Here is a 19,983-nt window from a genome sequence, read left to right on the forward strand (position 1 = left end):
CTAATTTGAGGGTGACATTTTCTTGCTGGCACACCAACTAATATAGTAATTGGTGCTTGAGTTGTCCCCAAGGGAAAAAAAAAAAAACAAAAAACTTAAAATGAGATTATTGGATTGGACTGTGCATATTAAGGATCCATGCATAAACTCCTTTCATGGAGGTGGGAGATTCACATAGTGTATGGCTAATTTTTGCCAGCTGTGGCATCACAATTACTTAAATGACACCTGTGGTGGCATGGGATGAGTGCAGGTATAGCGTATTGGATGATCAATTATTCATTGTAGCAAAATTAGTAATTATTATTACATTCGGTTTCTCATGACAACCAAGTATATATTTTCTGTATACTTGAGAATGCATATAGGAAAAATGTAAAACTAACAGGTAAATGCAATAAGAACACATGGAGAAATAGAAGGTCATCATGGCAGCTTTAAAGGAGTCCATCTCTTTATAATTATAAGTGTTGCAGAGATGCAACATACTTGGAACTCTCAACCCTTTTGGTCCTCTTCACCTAAAGAAAAGGCACTGAAAATTGGCACTGGGGGAAAAAAAGGAGACATTGAGACATGAGATGGGAAAATGATAAGGGTGAAAACATTGAATTGCTCAGTTCCGTGTACTTTCTGGCTAGTGAACATAGACCTTCTCACTTTCTCTAGTCCTCCTCTCCTTATTAGCCTTACACAAACTGTATTTGGACAGTTTCTTCAAGAGCTAATATCAATTGTTTTCATGACCCACTTCTAACATCTCTCATTGATTCTAGGGCCATAAGAAATGTTAGCTTTTAGTCAAGTCAGGAATATAAGATCTTTTTCAAAACAGATAGCCTGTACTACAAAATAAGTATAGGTCATTGTCACTATTGGCAGGGAGCTAGAAATCATGCACGGGAGTGAATTCTAAAGATGTTAGACAATGGACAATAAAATACAAAACTCGCTGAAGCTGAATTCTTTTGCATGAATGCATTCACCCTGCATTCAGGGTGTGATGTTCTGGCTATCACAATGAAAAGTGGCATGAATAGTCTGCTAGATTGGCTAACTGAAACCAAGTCTCAATAATAGCTTACAGTTAATGAATCAGAATGTCTGAATTTTTACAACACATTATAAAACAAGGTTCTCAAATTTCAACAAGCATCAGAATCATATGGATGGCTATTTTATTTTATTTTATTTTGTTTTATTTTATGACGGAGTCTCGCTCTTTCACCCAGGCTGGAGCACAATGGCGTGATCTGCAAACTCTGCCTCCAGGGCTCCAGAGATTTTCCTCCCTTAGCCTCCCAAGTAGCTGACATTACAGTCACCCATCACCATGCCTGGGTAATTTTTTTTTTTTTTTTTTTTTTTTTTTGTATTTTAGTAGAGACGGGATTTCCCCATGTTTGCCAGGCTGGTTTTGAACTCCTGATTTCAAGTGATCCACCAAAGTGCTGGGATTATAAGCATTGAGTCACTGTGCCCAGCCTCATGGATGGCTATTTAAACACAGATTGCTGAATCGGGATCTCTGAGTTCCTAATGCAATAGTTTCGGATGGAGCCGCAAATACAGATTTTGAACAAGTTCTCATGTGATGATGATACTTAAGTCAGGGGACAACACTTTAGAAACATTGTGATAAAGCCTACTTTCATAAAGTGAGGCACACAGGCAAGCAGCAACAACTAGAAGGCTCTAACCTCCTACCCTATATCTACTAAATCAGAAGTTATAATTCTAACAAGATCTCTAGGTGATTCATGTGCACATTAAAAGTTGAGAAGCCCTCCTTTAGAGGAGTTTAAAAGTTCAGAGTGACGGAAATGTGCAATGAATTTATCTTTACGTGTAATCTGATGAACCAGCCTTTATTTATACACTTCTAAGATACCCAGAGGACGTGTACTTCAGCAAGATTTAACAAGTATATTGGTAAAGAGGCATCCTGCTTCCTTGAAGAGCTCTACAGTTTTTTGTTTTTGTTTTTGTTTTTGTTTTTTCTTTTTCTTTTTTTCTCTGTAGATTAGGGATGTCAGTGAGGAACACTGTAACAGAATGGGCTTCCTGGTCTCAATAGGGATAAATAAATGACCCTGTGTGTAAAGTGCTCATAGTGACCTAAATGGAATTAATATGTGGCTTCAACAAGATAGCATTACTAAGGCTAATCTGATTACCTCTGTTGCTGATACTCAATGTGCCAGTAAAAAAATCCAAATCTGAATCCCTAATATGGTATCATTCCTCAGGAAACCAGCTCACTGACCAGTGGCTTTAAACTCACTTTTATCACGGAGGAAGGTCCATATATGGATAAGAATTATTCAGTGTTGATTTGTTACTTGTCTGTAGATCTTCTACCTGAACCAACATTCATATGCTCAGAGAATGTCTTTCCAATGCTTTTTATCTTTATCTGGTGGACATACAACCTCATTTCCAACAAGGTGATTTATTTTAAGGTGAAGAATCATAGCAAAGAGCTCACACCACAGACTAATCCAATAAAGTTACTGCAATGCCTACCATTCAGAAGCAGCTAGCACAAGAGGATGGTGGGATAGAATTCTTAATTATCAGATAATGACTAGTAGAAGATTGAACTTCTATAAGGTTTAATCATTCTCTTACAGTATGTGGCATACGCTTTAAATATGAGGTCACGAAGGCATGCCCTTTCCTGAATAGCTATGCAGGAGATGGCATGACATAACAGAGCCTGGGCAACATGAAGTCAAGATGAAAGTGATCTCTCTTAATAATCTTTGTGAATAATTTTGGCTCTCTTGTCTGTGACCTTCAGCTGGGTGACATTTGAGTTCTAGGACCAGAAGTTGAATGCTTTGACAAAGAAACTCAACCATTGTTCTGACTAATTTGAAGCTCAGATTGTCCTCTGGCCATTTTTGGACCCTTCATGCTGGTGACCATTTGAACAGAGAAAAGACTTTCTGTACTTGTGGGGGATAATTGGTCCTAATGCCTTCTAGCAAATACAATAAGGACAAGTGAAGCAAGAGGAACAGATGTAAACATATCTGAGTGTACAGTTCAGCAGTTAAGTATATTCATGTTATTATGCAACCATTACCACCATCCATTTCCAGGACTCTATTCATCTTGCAAAACTAAAACATTAATCAATAACTCCTTATTACAACCTCCCCAAGTCCTTGGTAACAAACATTCTACTTTATCAATGATTTTGACTACTTTAAGTTCCCCGTATAAGTGTGTTACTAAAACACCAGGGATTTGGTCTAGGTCCTGCTATTTGCCACACAAACTCAACCACTGAGACGACGAATATAGACAAAGAAGAAGGCTTTAATCAGGTGATACAGCTGAGGAGATAGGAGCTGTCTCAAATACATCGCCCTGACTGACTAAAACTAGGGGTTTTTATAGCAGGGAAGAAATGCAATAATGTGTAAGAAACAGGAATTACAAAGGGGCAAGGAAGCAAGCATGATGAATGAGAGATCCTGCATCTCCTTGTCTGGATGTGGTGATATGGTAAGTTTCAGTTCTTTGATACTTTGAGAGGTCTGAAGATCATTTTGTAAATTTCAAACTTTCATATCAGAAGAGTAAACATTTATGTTTATTAAAAAAATATATGGAAGTGTTGGGTCAGTTTCAAGTATAATCATGCCATATTTGTCTTTTCATGAGTGGCTTATTTAGCTTAGCATACCAGCCTCACTGTTGATCCATGTTGTAGCATGTGTCTGAAGTTCCTTATTTTTCAAGTCTGAATAATATTCCTTTTGTGTATATGCCACATTTTGTTTATTGATTTATCCATGGATGGATGTTTAATTTGCTTCCAAGTTTTAGCTATTGTGAATGATGCTGCCAGGAACATGCATATATAAGTACCTCTTCCATAGACTGCTTTCAAGTCTTTTGAGTATATACTCAGAAGTAAAATATCTGAATCACATGGTAATACTGTTTTTAATTTTTGAGGAAACATAATGTTTTCCACAGTTTCCATGTAATTTTATTTTAAACTTTCAATTTTTTAATACAAATTGTATATATTTCTTTTGTAAAACATGATGTTTTGATATGTGTATGTATTGTAGAATGGTTAAACCAAGCCAGCTAACATATGTATTACCTCACTTATTTTATTGTACAGACAACACTTAAAATGTATTCTCTTAGCAATTTTCAAGTGTACAATATATTGTTATTAACTATAGTTACTAGGACGTAAAATTAATCTCTTGAACTTGCTTCTTTTGTGTAACTGAAATTTTGGGCTGCACCACATTACCTTCCAACTAACAGTGCACTAGTGTTTCAATTTCTCCACGTCCTCACCAACACTTGCTGTCTTTTAGGTTTTTTGTCTCGTAGCCATCCTAATGAATGTGAGGTGGTTTATTTTTGTAGTTTTCATTTTCATTTTCCCAATGATTAGTGATGTTCACCATCTTTTTGTGTGTTTATTGATTATTTGTTTATCTTCTTTGGAAAAATATCGATTCAAGTTCTTTACACATTTTTCAACCAGATCATTTGTTTTCTTGTTGGATTTCAGAAGTTCTTTATATATGCTGCATAACAATGCCTGTTTATAGTGGGAAAAAGTTATGTTGAGAAAGTAGATAATCACTTTCAGGTGGCTCTCTGATTAATATTTGAAAAATATAATGTAAAAATAATAAAACATATTAAAGTATCTGATTATTATTATATGAAGTTTAAAAATCTTCCTCTTTCTTAAATACACTGTATGTAGAAAACCCTAAAGCAAGTTTGTCCAACCTACTACCCGCAAGCCACATGCAGCCTAGGACAACTTTGAATGCGGCCCAACACAAATTTATAAACTTTCTTAAAACATTGAGATTATTTTTTGGGATTTTGTTTGTTTGTTTGTTTGTTTGTAGCTCATCAGCTATCGCTAGTGTTAGTGTATTATCTGTGTGGCCCAAAACAATTCTTCTTTCACTATGGCCTAGGGAAGCCAAAATATTGTACATCCCTGCCCTAAAGATTCTACACACACACACACACACACACACACACACACACACACACACAGAGCTAATAACTAAATTCAGCAAAGTAGTAGGATACAAAACCGATGCACAAAAATCAGTTGTACTTGTATACCTAACAAGTAATAAGCTAAATAAGACATTAAGAGAATAGTTCAGTTTACAATGGCATCAAAAAGAATAAAACACATAAGAATTAATTTAACCAAGGAAGTGAAATATTTTTGCAATTATTATTAGAAAATATTTTTGAAAACAAAGCACTTTGTCAGGCTTTAAAATAGCTTCTTCAATGTGTAAAATGATTTTCAGCACCTTACAGACCAAATGAATAAAATGACCTTTAGAAAATATCTGAAAGAATCTTACTTAATTTAGTTTAGTTTATTTATTTGATTTTTTTAAAAGGGCAAGTATGCCCTTTTATGTGCTATGGAAAAGGAATATGACTTAGAAAGTTTACTACATTTGCCATTAGAGAGTACATAAAATTTAATTTGTTTAGCTGGATTAACCTCTCAAATGATAAGCCTATCAAAAAACTTTGAACATTTGAGTACTCTTTAGTTAATTACATTTGTGGTGCTTTAATTATCAAACTTAAGCTTAAGTTAAGCTAGGCACTGCCGTAGAAAAAAAATGACAGAATTTAGTCTTAATACTTGCCCAATTTTGCATGAAAAAAGCAAACTGTGCTTGAGCATGTATGGTTATTAAATATGTCCTCCAATTAATTGTTTCCGGAAGCAAATTACCTATAGAAAAAAAACCTTTTTCTGTAACATAGTTCTAATTCACATTTAGTATAGTCATAACATCCTTCTGTTTTATTATTTTCAATAACTTATTAAAGAATTTTGCCTGATTGTTTACAGAATTGTTAATCTGAATGATTTTATAGGTGAGAAAACAGATTTAACTGTAGGGTTATGACAACTCAGAATTCTCCTAGAGGTACTGAAAAACCACATTTTCTATTATACAAATGTATCTATGGAATAAAAAGTATTAAATAGCTGAAATCAGAGGAAAAATGGGGGAGGATTATGATATGACCTTTCTCTCTGCCTAGAATATACACTTGGATTTGGATCAACCAGAAACAAAAAATAAAATAAATGGAGTTGTTGAAATATGTTCATTGATTCACTCCTACCAGTTAATTCCACACTGATTTCTTAAACATCTTCTTTGTCTTATATAATTCTGTTTGTTGTCCTACAGTCAATGAGGTACTTTTGTTTATTATTTGAATATGTGGGTTGTCTTTGCATGGAATATTAATTGGGTTTTAACTAATATTAAACATGTATAAATGACACAGATAAAATCAAAATCATATTTGACCATAAATATAACATAAGTATTTTCATTCCTGTTATAAACATAGGAAGACTGAAAATCTAAGAGAAAACACTTTAATTTGTTCTGTGATTAAAGTTCTATTAACTCTTAAGCTTAACAAACTTACTTCCCCTATCCAAAGTACTATATATGCAATCTTTAATAATTAAACTACTGTGATGTTGATAAATTTAACACAAACTCTTCAAATATCTAAAAGGGTAGGCAAGCATACTCAAGAGGATTTTTTTCTTAAGGCATTTAATCAATTTTTTTCAATCTAATCAATCATACTTACAAATTTACTGAATTGAATTATTTAAAACTTTGAAATTGTGTTTAAAAGCTTAGTCAAAATTGTTATATTTTAAATCATGTATCTAACAACAACAACTTTCTAGAGTTGCATTTTCACTGAAAAAAAAGGAATTTCACAAGTTCAAATGAAGTTTTAGTTAAAAAAAAAAAATGGGATCTTCAGCTTGGTAGAGATTTAATTTCTTTGTTAGGGAATTGAAGAAAAGGCCAAAATTTGAGGTTTATAATTGATTCTAATGGAGACCCGAGTTAAGAGGTTGAGCTTTTTCATCACGTAGGGCTTTTTTGGCTTTTATCTTTTCAAATCAATCTTTCACATACATTTTAAAACCATATTTTTGGCTGAGTGTGGTAGCTCACGCCTGTAATCCCAGCACTTCTGGAGGCCGAGGCGGATGGATCACTTGAGCTCAGGAGTTGAAGACCAGCCTGGCCAACATGGCAAAACCACATCTCCACTAAAAATTAAAAAAACAAAACAAAAAAAAATTAACTAGTTGTAATGGCAGGCACCTGTAACCCCAGCTACTAGGGAGACCGAGTCACAAGAATCGCTTAAACCCAGGAAGCAGAGGTTGCAGTAAGCCAAGATTGCACCACTGCACTCCAGCCTGGGCAACAGAGAAGACTCTGTCCAAAAAAAAAAAAAAAAAAAAAAAAAATCAACAATATTTGTTTCTTTGATTTCAACTCCTGAGATATATTTTTCTTTTTTTTTTTTTTTTTTTTTTTTTTTTTTTTTTTTTTTTTTTTTTTTTTTGAGACGGAGTCTCACGCTGTTGCCCAGGCTGGAGTGCAGTGGCGCGATCTCGGCTCACTGCAAGCTCCGCCTCCCGGGTTCCCGCCATTCTCCTGCCTCAGCCTCCTGAGTAGCTAGGACTACAGGCGCCCGCCACCGCGCCCGGCTAATTTTTTTGTATTTTTAGTAGAGACGGGGTTTCACTGTGGTCTCGATCTCTTGACCTTGTGATCCGCCCGCCTCGGCCTCCCAAAGTGCTGGGATTACAGGCTTGAGCCACCGCGCCCGGCCTTTCTGAGATATATTTTTCTAATGAACAGAACTGCCTGATTAGATTCTACAAACTTTTTTTTTTTTTTTCCGCTGGAGGAGAGTGGGGTACGAACATTGTTTTTACCCACTTTAATCATTATGTTGAAACACACACATACACATACACATACACACACACACGGCATGGTCTGCTTGTACTTTTAATTGTAATTGCAGCAATTTGATGGTCTGAAAATATTAAAATCTTGCAATATTCTGAGGGTATGAACCTTTCCCATTTACACCAGTCTGAGAATTAAATATGGTAATTCCCTGAAAGTCTTTATATTTTATCTCTTAGTCTAGTTAATAGTCAGCAAATGCTAATAAGCACTAATAAGCATTTTTGACCTTAGTAATATGACTTCTTTTATTGCTTTTTATCTTGTTCATTTTTGCTTTTGCCAGCAAGAAATGACCTTTTATTTCATGAAAAATTATCAGAAGTAACTGTGAATAAACTGTTGTGATCTTTTTGTTTTATGTTTTACATATGCATAGTCTTTTTTTTTTTTTTTTTTTGCTGGGTTTCATGTATGTTCTGTGTTTCTTTTATTTCAGTTGTAAAGTTGATTTTACATTTTAAAAAATTTTGTTGATAATGTTCCCAATTTAATGAAAAATAATATATAACTCCTTTGTATGCTTAAATCTATATAAATTCCTAGTATCTGTAGGGTGAAAAATATTATTCATTGGGTAATTGCGTGCCTCCACTTACATTAATTTTTATTTTTTCCTCATAGAACTCTATATTGCTGATTGTAAAAATCTTGGGAACTTATTTAAACTCACAGTTAGTAAGTAGTGTGCAGCCAAGATTCTGAACATAGGTCTTTTGGCATTCAACCCTGTATCAATTACCTGTTATTGTATAACAGTATCATTAAAATGAGGTAATTTAAAACAACATACATTTATTTTTTAAGAGTTTCTTTGAGTCAGGAGTCCAGACACAGCATAGCCAGGTATTCTGCTTAAGGTTTCACAGGAGTATAATCAAGGAATTGTCAGGGCTACCAGTTTGATCTGAAACTTGACTAGGGAAGCATTTGCTTCCAAGCTCAATCAGATTGTTATATATTCCTTATGGACTCAGAACACAACACAGATGTGTTCTCATGTTATACAGACACATAGACACATATATACAACATAGAATTTCATGTAACCACATAGTCACATACATGGGAAATAGAAACACAGAATTTTCTTTGGGGTAGAGGCAAGTCACAAGTTTATTTGAACCATCCTTAATGCCCGTTATCCTATTTTATGGGAGGCAAGCTCTAATGTCACAGACTACATCTATATCTATCTCTATATCTGTGACCTAGGGAAACTGATTCTAGGGTCACATCATTGGTAATTATATTATACTCTTCTCCCATCTTTTAGAGTCATTTCCATTGTAATCTTTTGAACTTTTGTGAAGAATATTATAGGGCATGAAATTCAAAATAGTGAATTTATGTGTATTCAGAATTTTTGAATAAGTTTCCCAAAAATTGAAAAGAAAACTAAAAAGATTTTTATGTTTTTATATTTAAAAATGTATATTTCCAAGAGAAAAGCAAAATATAGGAAACTAGGGAAAGGAGAACTAAACTGTCAGTTAGTAGAACCAGGCTTTTGTTCTGAATCTGCTTTTATTAACTAGGTTGTCTTGTTCAGGTGATTTTAACTCTTGGGATTGGAAAATGTGGAGATAACAGAGGATTGACTTTATGTTCCTTCTATATATACATAAAAAGGGATGCTAAGTTTCCTCCTAGTTCTAAAATTTTGTGATTCAATTTTTAGTTGTATAAGTGACATATGAACAAAATAAACAAATTCTACATCAAAATGTACAATGTATGTGAATTTACTTAATACTTTATTCACAACATAATAATTGATATTAGTAAGTACCTAAATATTAAGGTATTTCTTTCAGTTTCTAAAGAAAAAGCTAAAGATAGAAGAACAAAACTCCAATTCTGAAGTTTTACGCTTGGATTTCTATGCCTACCCTAATACGTCATCTATTATATGAAGGAATATAATAAGTAAATAAAATATAATGTTACCTGAGAAATACAAGTGAAGTACACTTTAGTAAAGTCTTCCACTTTGCAATGTTTTTTTTTTTTCTTTTGAAGTAAATAAAATTTAAATTTTAAAGACCAACATAGTTTTGCAGAGCAACATGTTTTTAATACTTGTAAGTTTTTATTTAATTGTTGGTGACTTGGCATTATTTCTCACTTTTAGCAAGAATTGATGTAATTAATATATTCCTAGCATTCAACCCCAGCCCAACAAAAATTTGTACTGTCATGATAAAGTTGCTGGACACACATGTTATATATGTCTTGCCATGTTAGAGTTTTCCAAGTGGTTATCTAGATACAATATGTACATAGACATAGTTGAAATGTAGTTTATATAATTGTAAAGGAAGAAAAAGTGTGAAAAGTCAAAGAAGAGAGACACTACTTTCAGGAAGGTACTGGGAAATTTTGATTAAAAAAGAGGATTTGAGAATGAAAAAGTCATATTTTAGCCTGATAATCTTGGAATATAGATTTTACTCAATACTGACAGAATAATGGCTATGGTCATTGCTTAACCTCACTGGGAAACTACATAATAGCTAAATTTTCACTTTTTATCTTTTAATTTTTTAATAAATAACGTACTTTGGGAAGCTTTAATTTTTTGGTTGTTTGTTTTGTTTGCAAGGATTCACATGCAAGAGAAAGCAATATATGCTTCTCTTGTTGTATCATATAACTAAACATTCTTCTAGTTGGCTCAAACTGGGGAAAGATTGTGGGGAAAATCTTAGCAATCTATATTGTTTCTACAACTTTGAATAATTATTTTAGAGCACCAATTAGTAGGTTCTATGCACAGAGTGATTTTTTTTCCTTATTTTAATGTTTGGAATGAACTAAAGCATTCAATTACTCTCTCTCCCTACAGAACTTACTCTCTCAGCTTCATTGAATTAGGTTAATTAGAAAGGCAGCAGACTCCACACCAACCTGCCACAGCCACCTCCCCAGCTATTTTAGAGAGTAATTCATTTGTATTATAACTGTCTATTTAAAGAAGCAAATAACTTTTCTAGGAAAACATTGAACATCAAAATATGATTTATATGACTCTCCATCTCTTTCTCTGTCTCTCTCTCTCTATATATATAGAGAGATTATATATATATATATATATATATTTATATATATATAAATAATAAATCTATTCAGGCTTGCTATCTATCTATCCATCTATCTATCTATAGTTTCTATAATATACATATAGAGTTGTTTCTTGGTATCCATGGGGAATTGGTTCCAGTATTTCCCTTTCCTCCTATGGATACCCAAATCCAGGGACACTCAAGTCCGTTATATAAAATGGTGTGGTATTTTCATATAACCTATTCATATTATTCCATGTACAGTCATGTGTAGCATAACTACATTTTGGTAAATGACAAGCCCCATATATGGCTCAGGTCCCATGAGATTATAATACTATATTTTATTGTATGTTTTCTATGTTTAAATATGTTTAGATACACAAATACCATTCTGTTACAATTGCCTACAATATTCAGTACAGTAACATGGTGTACAGGTTTGTAGCCTAGGAGCAATATGCTACACCATATAGAGTAGGTGTGTAGTAGGATATACATCTAGGTTTATGTAAATATACTCTATGATGTTTGTACCATGACAAAATTGCCTAAAGACACGTTTCTTGGGATTTATTCTTATCATTAAGCAACCTTTATGACTAGGCTTTAAATCATCTCTAGATTACTTATAATATCAAATACAATGTAAATGCTATGAAAGTAGTCGTTATACTGTATTGTTTAGAAATAATGAGAAAAAGTCTGTAAATGTTTAGTAAAGATACAACTATCTACTACCTTCCTAAATATATTTGATCCCTGATTGATTGCATCAATGGATTAGAATCTCATGGATATGGAGAGCCAACTGTACATGTACGTGTGTGTGTGTTACGTGTGTATATTTCCTAATAAAACCAAGCACTGTACTGAGGATGAGCAAAAAGTTTTCTATATAAAGATCACTACTAGTATGAATTTATTGAATAAGGCTTTTTCCTGCCTTTGAAACTAATTAGTTTCTATGAGAAAATACAAGACTGAGATAAGAAAGTGGGAAGAGTGGTGGTCAGTCTGGTGATAGCAGGCCTCGATGGTTTGCCTATCAGTTGAAATATAGCGTAGAAAGAACTGTCCATGGCTGGGCGCGGTGGCTCACGCCTGTAATCCCTGCACTTTGGGAGGCCGAGGCGGGCCGATCACGAGGTCAGGAGATCGAGACCATCCTGGCTAACATGGTGAAACCCCGTCTCTACTAAAAATACAAAAAATTAGCCGGGCGCGGTGGCGGGCGCCTGTAGTCCCAACTACTCGGAAGGCTGAGGCAGGAGAATGGCGTGAACCCGGGAGGCAGAGCTTGCAGTGAGCCGAGATCGCGCCACTGCACTCCAGCCTGGGCGACAGAGTGAGACTCCGCCTCAAAAAAAAAAAAAAAAAAAAAAAAAAAGAATTGTCTGTTAGAGGCATGGGAACTTCTTTACAGTTGTGTCTCAAAGAGGCATTCCCTCTTACCTCTTGACTTCTAATATTGATTACTGTGGATTTAAGTCTTTGGAATTCATCTAAATTCTTTCAGACTGCTTACTACACTAATGTGTTGACCAAACATAACCCTAGCTTTTTGAAATGAAGAATAGACTTGGTTTGTAAGGCTTCTGTGACATGAAATAAGTTATTTTTAGCCAAAAATGATTTCCTTCCAAAATGGCATTATTAACATCAACAACAATAACCACAGTTTTCATTTTAGAAATTCTTACTTGTGCCAGGAACTGTAGTCAGCACTTCATATATATTATCTAATTTAATCATCAGAGCAAACCAGTAGGCTCTTCTTTGATGTAAATTACATTATACACACTGGTAAATAGAAGAATAAAGTTGGTATAATGAGGAAAGTTTATTAATTTATAAGTTATTTTCTAGTTACTTAAGTTTATTCATACATTTGTTATTTATGCTTTGATATAGTCTGGATAAGCTTTTTTTTCACAATTAAAAAGAAAGGACTAGCTATGTAAGAAGATCTTAAGAAAAAATGGAAAATATATTGAAGAATATTTATTCTGTACAAGTAGAGTCTATATTAGCAGTTACATGAACTCCTGTAATTTATAATATGTTAATCTCTCTGGAGAATCAGGAAGTACATAAAAAGAAGCTGCAAAATGATCTGAATTAATAGGCTAATAAAGAGGCTAAATGAAAGATGAAGTTTTCCATTTTTATAAAAAAGTCCCTAGAGGTAAATGGCCCTCAATACCTACTTCTTGGAGGAAGAAGCACAAATCCCAATATTTAAGGCTGTAAAAGACTGACTGGCCAAGAAATGTGTTGAAAATATCAATAAATATTAAACTTAATATTTTTAACATGATTGTGATTGTTTTGATTTTCATTGGTGTTCTAAATACAAGAGAACAAGTCTTTTTCAGGAAGATACATATAGTATTATAGTAGAAATGCCTTTTCTATTATAGTACTGATTTTATAGAAGAGAAAAATCGAGGGTAAATGTGGTTAAGAAATCTATCCACTTTCACATAGTCAGTAAGTGGTGGATTATGGATTGGATTCTAAGCCTATCCATTCCAGGGCCAGCTCTCTTAAATTCCATTATATGAGTATCAAACTAAATTTAATTCCATTTTTGGGCTGCCACCATTTTTATTATGATGAAAGGAAAATTTCATATAAGGTGAATCCCATCTTGGGTATTACCTATTCTGCAAGACAGGCCTATTCAGGATTTACACCTGTTGATCCCTTTATTATAATTAAATATGTCTCTTTACCACTACTAAACATGCTCGTTCTAGCTGATATTAATAGAACCATCCAGCTTTCTTATTTAGTGTTGTGTTGTACCTCCCATCTTTGTATTTTTAACTTATCTGTAATATTTAAAATGAAGTCAAGGAAGGGAATACATCTAAACATCACATGAAACATGTTAAGCAAAAGGTTTATTGGCAAAAAGGGAAGCTTGCAAAATAACGAAGGAGGAAAGGGGGCACATTATCCCAATATAGCCAGAGTATTCTGGTGTTTAGCTGCTTGCCAGTATTGTCTAGAACACTAGCTTTTCAGATCTCGAAATCTTAGGATATGTGGAAAGATACAGTCACCAATGCTGGGATGGGGTAGGGAGGGCCAGGAGCTTCTGGCTCAATGTTAACTTTAGCTTGGGTGTCACATATTCTTCCAAGGAGGGGGGTATGGGCACAGTTGTTCAGGCAATTCAGAGTGAACACCTAGGTTAATTTTTTAAAAATATGTATATTGCTCCTTGTATCATGTCTGCCTAAGCTTTGCTCTCTTCTCTCTCTCCCCTAAACTTTTGACTTAAAGCAAGATGGTATATGAACATTTGAGACACTTTTTTTTTTTTCTTTCTGGCAATACAAATGGACAATTCTAAAGGGGAAAGCAGGCAAACAAATGAAACTCTTTCTTTTTCAACACACCAGCAGTAGAAAGATTTATTGTTGAGTTTCAATCATTGAACTCAGGAGTGAGCTGAGAGCAAGAAAAGTATAGACGTTTTCCAGAAAATTAGAATCATTAAATAAAATATAAATCCAGATACAGTGTTTTTGTTTCACTACTTTAATATTAGTTACTATTAAAACTTTATCTGGTTGTAACCTATTTGCTTTGTAAAGAGAGTTCAATGTCTCCTTCCCTTAGTGTATCGTGGAGTATATATATATAATATCAGAAGATTTGCAGTTGCTACTCTTAAACACTATTGAGTCAAGGTATTAATGTTAATGTTAGTTGACTTGCCTATTGTACATAATTTTTTCTTGATCAGAAAATAAATTACCTTTCAATTTCTCAATTATATATTGAAATATAAATCAAATATCTATTTGTGGTGAGTTGTGTATTTGTAAATTAGTATGTACTGGGGCCTTGAATATATATACATTCTTGAACAGATATCTGATCTATACTTTGGAATGTATTGTGTGTAGGTTATGTATTTGCCATTTCAGTCAAAAATAAAAATACTCATTCCACTCAATATTCATATAATTAAATCCTAGTATGTGAAATAGTGGAAAACAAATCCTGCCATTTACAAAAGTATGTGTATGTGAGACAACATCTGTGTTTAAACATTTTTTGGCTTGTTACAAAAGATTAATGATTCTTTCCAACATTTCTTAGACAGATAAAGACCTGTAGTAATAGTATGACAAAGAAATATTATAGATAATTATAGTTCTTATTATATTACTGAGAAAATATTTTAAAGAGACTTCCACTTTTCTTGTAATTATGCAATGGTATAACATTTAGGCCAATTTCATGCCTTAAGAAAATGCAACAGATACATTTTTCATTATATTTTTCAAGCTAGATTCATATTTATGGATTCTCTATATATTATTGAGTGCTATCCTAAGGCAATGGGTTCTCTCAATATTTGCCATTTATTCCAGTGTTTTTTGGAGGCTACATTGTATTTGCATAGCCACATCTCTTCTATATCTGTAAGTTTAATAAAATGGATCCGTTAAAAATGACTGCTCTAAGCCATGGTATATTATTATTTGGCAAAGAGATCATTGCTGCATGAGGGAAAAATGGTATTTAAGTTGCATCAGTGCTGTTTGCATTCAACATGTAAAATTCATGGGATCTTTAACAGAGTAGAAAGGGTTAGAGACATAATCTTTTCAAGTCTTATTCAAAAACTGTCTACAATTCAGCTTGCTGAAAAAAATAAGAAATCAAGCACTGAAATGTTACACTGGCATAGTGTGTTGTTCTAGTGGAGTGACCCAGACATGTCTTAAAGAAGAATGGCTTTTATTGCATTTCTGCTCACTAGTTTTGTCTTTCATATCAAGATTTATGTTTTATGTATCTGCTCTAAGATAAAAAGAAGCAGTTTTCACCATGGGAGACTCAGCTACTTTTAAAAAATCTGTACTTTCCTCTTCCTTTCTTAGTTTCACCATATCTTTTTTTCACATCAGAGGTCTTATAGAATTAATTGAGGCATCAGACTCTGCTATTACAGGCATTTCCTTTTCTTCAGGATAAAACTCAATGATAACTCCTGTGAGAAATGACAGATGGGGGGAAACAGATTTATGTTGTTAGAGGGAAACACAAAATGGATGATGGAACTCACCAGGTCGGAATCTCTGCCTTCCACCAAAAATATTATCGATAAATAATATAATGCAGATATTTTGGCCTTTTGGCAAAGAATATTTTCTGTCTTATGTTAGATATACAGTTGAGTATTTTCTGCTTTAAAACTGATTGTGAGTCAGCCACAGTTTAAGAGCATGATCTTTGCCAAAGAATTCATATGAGTAGAATATGTTTTCAAATAACTTTCTTTGGTTTGCAGGTACAATTCTGGTGGACAACATGCTGATCAAAGGGACTGCTGGAGGACCAGACCCCACCATAGAACTTTCTTTAAAGGACAATATGGATTACTGGGTGTTGATGGATCCTGTTAAGCAAATGCTTTTCCTGAACAGCACCGGGAGAGTTCTGGATAGAGATGTTAGTGATTTTTTTTTTCTTTGCCCCTGTGATATAAGTTTATTATAATTTAAATGTCTATGTGTGTGTTTATATGATATTGAATTATTTATATAATTTGAGTTTATTTCCTGAGTATATCAATAACAGTTTATTTAACTCATTGAAAGAAGTATGAGAAAGGAACATCTGTATCTTAGAGAACCATTATACTTCTGATTTAATATCCTGGAAGCTTGTCAATTTCTGAACAAGAAGAAAATAGAGTGCTTAGAAAAAAGAGGTGGAACCCTTGGCAAAGTAGGACAAGCATGGCTATAACTCATTTCTCTCCAACGACGGCAACATATAGGTGTGTCACTCAGCTGTTGGCTTGAAGACATAGTTTGGTAGGTGCACTCACGGGAGACTGCCTTACAACCAGTAAGCCTTGGTTGAAGGGCAGAACTGTGGAAATGTCTTATATAGCTGCAAAAAAAAAAAAAAATGAGCAAAAGTTTCATGGTAATATGTCAGTTAAGTAGTTGTCAGATAGCGTAAATACTTTTTTATTAAGAATATCTATATTGGGCTTGGTACAGTGGTAGCTCATACCTGTAATCCCAGCACTTTGGGAGGCCCAGCTGGGAGAACTGCTTGAGCCCAGGAGTTTGATTCCAGCCTGGGCAACAGAGCAAGACTCTGTCTTGACAAAAAATTTAAAAAACTAGCCAGGCATTGTGACACATGCCTGTAGCCCCGCTAATCTGCAGACTGTGCTGGGAGGATCACTTGAGCTTGGGGTAGGGGAGTGGAGGCTACAGTGAACCATGATCATACCAATGCACTCCAGCCTGGGCAGCACAGCGAGACACTACCTCAAAAAAAATTGCAAAATTACCAAAGTTGCTGGAGGTTTCATTTCTGGAAAAGTTTTTTTAAAAACAGTTTAATAGGTTTAAGTAGCTGTCTAAAGTAACTCTGTACTCATTTATTTGCATCTCAGTCTTTCTTGAGTGCAGAGGGGCAGGGGATAGTGGATTATAACCAGTAATTGTACTGGACCCTGGGAAAACTCAGAGAGTAACTCTAAACATGCTTACCCACAAATTCCCAGCTTATGAAATCCAAATGTCAGATATTCAGCTTCGTGAGCCTGAGTCATTTCACATCATTGCGCAGGGTTTATGATCCACTTTACAATAGGTTATGGAGTGCTTGATACTTTATACTATTTCATGTCTAAAATTTGGAGTCTTTAATAAATCTCAATTTGCCTCTTATTTTAGTACAGTTTACTATGTACTTTATTACCTATGAATTTTTTGAATTCTTGTGAATTATGTTTTCCTGCTGCCACAGTGCTTTCAGGGGTTCATTCATCAAAGCCTAAGGACTTTTATTCTGAATATCCTTAACCCAGTGTCCATCTGTTTTATGTGGAACAGATACTGCTAGACAAATAGTGAGGTAAATCCGGGCAGACCATTACTGCTAGGCAAATAGTGAGGTAAATCCGGGCTTTTTGTCCAAATCTAATCACCACTGGAAATTGCAGTCTCATTTAATTGTAAAATAATATATGCTTATGGTAAACATATCAGAAAATAAGAAGCATATATATGAAGGTAATTTTATCAGTTAGGGAAAATAACATTTAATATTTATTCTGCCACATTTTATTTCAAGCATTTATGTGTATTGGTATTTATATTTATAATACTTATTAATTTAAATTGGATTATACTGTTCATTATGCTTTTAGCCTACTCATTATAATGCAAACAAATGTATACTTATATAATTATTTTTATTAGCTGCATATTTGATTATTGGATGAATAAATCAGAGATTTTTTAAAAATGAATCTCTTATTTTGGATGTCAAGTTTGTTTGCAGTTTTTAATAATTACAAAAATGCTGCAGTGAAAATTTTTGTACATGCATCTTTGTACAATTGTTTGGTGGTTTTATAGAGATAAATTCATTTACCATCATCTTATTACTGGGATAGGGAGTTATATGCATTTTGCTAAATGGTCCTCCCTATATATTATCCCTATATGCTTTGATATCAATATTGCTAAATAATTGTAATGTCTGAAATAAAATAATAATATAATGTAAATATTTGAAATAATTTTAGTCTACTTGGAGAGGTGTTTTATGTTTTTACTTTATTGTTTTCACATTATTTACATTGACATAGAATAAGATATTTTTTCTTCTGTATGCTTCTCTATGATCCTAGTTAACAATATTTTCTACAAAGATATGGTATTCATTTGAAAAAAATGTGAGTGTACACTTTTTATATAGATTGTATTTGTAAATATGCTCTCCAGTATTAATGAAATACATATTAATACTATGATATAAATACATGTAACTCTATACATTTATTGGCATTGTTTTAAATTTTATTTAAGATAAAATGTTTTTCCCAAAAGCTAAATACACATAAAATATACATTATTGTTAAATAATTATATTATTATGAGAAATACCAAAATATTTGTAGTTTCTTTTAAAATATAGGGCATTTATCTGAAATGTAATTCTTTTGGTTGTTGCCCAAAGTTTTTGGGTTGTTTTATGAATATAATGAATCAAAATAAAAAAATATGGGCTGGGTGTGACGGCTCATGCCTGTAATCCCAGCACTTTGGGAGGTCGAGGCCAGTGGATCGCTTGAGGTCAGGAGTTCAAGACCAGCCTGGCCAACATGGTGAAAACCCATCTTTACTACAAAACCAAAAATTACCCAGGCATCGTGGTGGGTACCCTGTAATCCCAGCTACTCTAGAGACTGAGGCAGAAGAATCACTTGATCCCAGGAGGTGGAGATTGCAGTGAACCAAGATCACACCACTGCACTCCAGCCTGGGTGACAGAATGTCACTCCGTCTCAAAAAGAAAAAAAACAAAAATATATATGTGTGTGTGTGTGTGTGTGTGTGTATACACATAGAAATATATATATTCAGTATCAAATATATATAATATATATTCCACATATATATATTATATATATGCTCTGAATAACAAAATAGAACCAATAATTTGAGTTTGACCCTACTAACAACGGCCAAAGCTCTGTATTATAATCACTAGCCTATAATTAACTTTAATCCTTCTTAGTGGTAAATTGCTCTTAAAAATATTTTTATAGAAAATTTTCCACTGAATCTTTGTTATGAAATGATGCTTTTCTAAGAATATTCTGATTTTATTCAAAGTTATTTGGCTTATAAGGAAGACACAAAAATGCCTTCAAATGATTTCAAGTTGATTTCAAGAATACCAATAGCATAGATATAAAAAATAATTTGCTTTTATGGAAATTCTATGTTTACCAGGGAGAAAGGAAAACTACTTGGTCTTGGACCATATGGTCTCTAGTTTCTACATTTTTCTGTGTATATTCTCTATTCTTCTCTCTGTAGAGCAGATTCCTTTATACACTTACAGTTTTATCCATTGCCTTGTTTTTCATTTGACTTTAAGTATTTTCTATGTTCATGCCATGCCAGTTTTTCATAAACTTTTGATGCAGTGGTTATTAAAGATGGCTTAAAGTCACTGTGTTTTGTTTTGTTTTAAAATTTCTCAGAGAAATAACAATTAAATAC

General features: G+C 33.6%; 1 protein-coding gene across 1 annotated transcript in view; it reads left to right on the forward strand.

Moving 5' to 3' along the window:
- Nucleotides 1-19,983, forward strand: part of PCDH15 (protocadherin related 15) — a 990,428-nt gene that overhangs the window by 423,934 nt on the left and 546,511 nt on the right. The window contains exon 4 of the mRNA XM_077945583.1: nt 16,233-16,393. Coding sequence (XP_077801709.1) covers nt 16,233-16,393 — 161 coding nt within the window. The remainder of the gene's footprint in view (nt 1-16,232; nt 16,394-19,983) is intronic.

Source organism: Macaca mulatta, chromosome 9, assembly GCF_049350105.2.
Source record: "Macaca mulatta isolate MMU2019108-1 chromosome 9, T2T-MMU8v2.0, whole genome shotgun sequence".
Classification (NCBI taxonomy): domain Eukaryota; kingdom Metazoa; phylum Chordata; class Mammalia; order Primates; family Cercopithecidae; genus Macaca; species Macaca mulatta.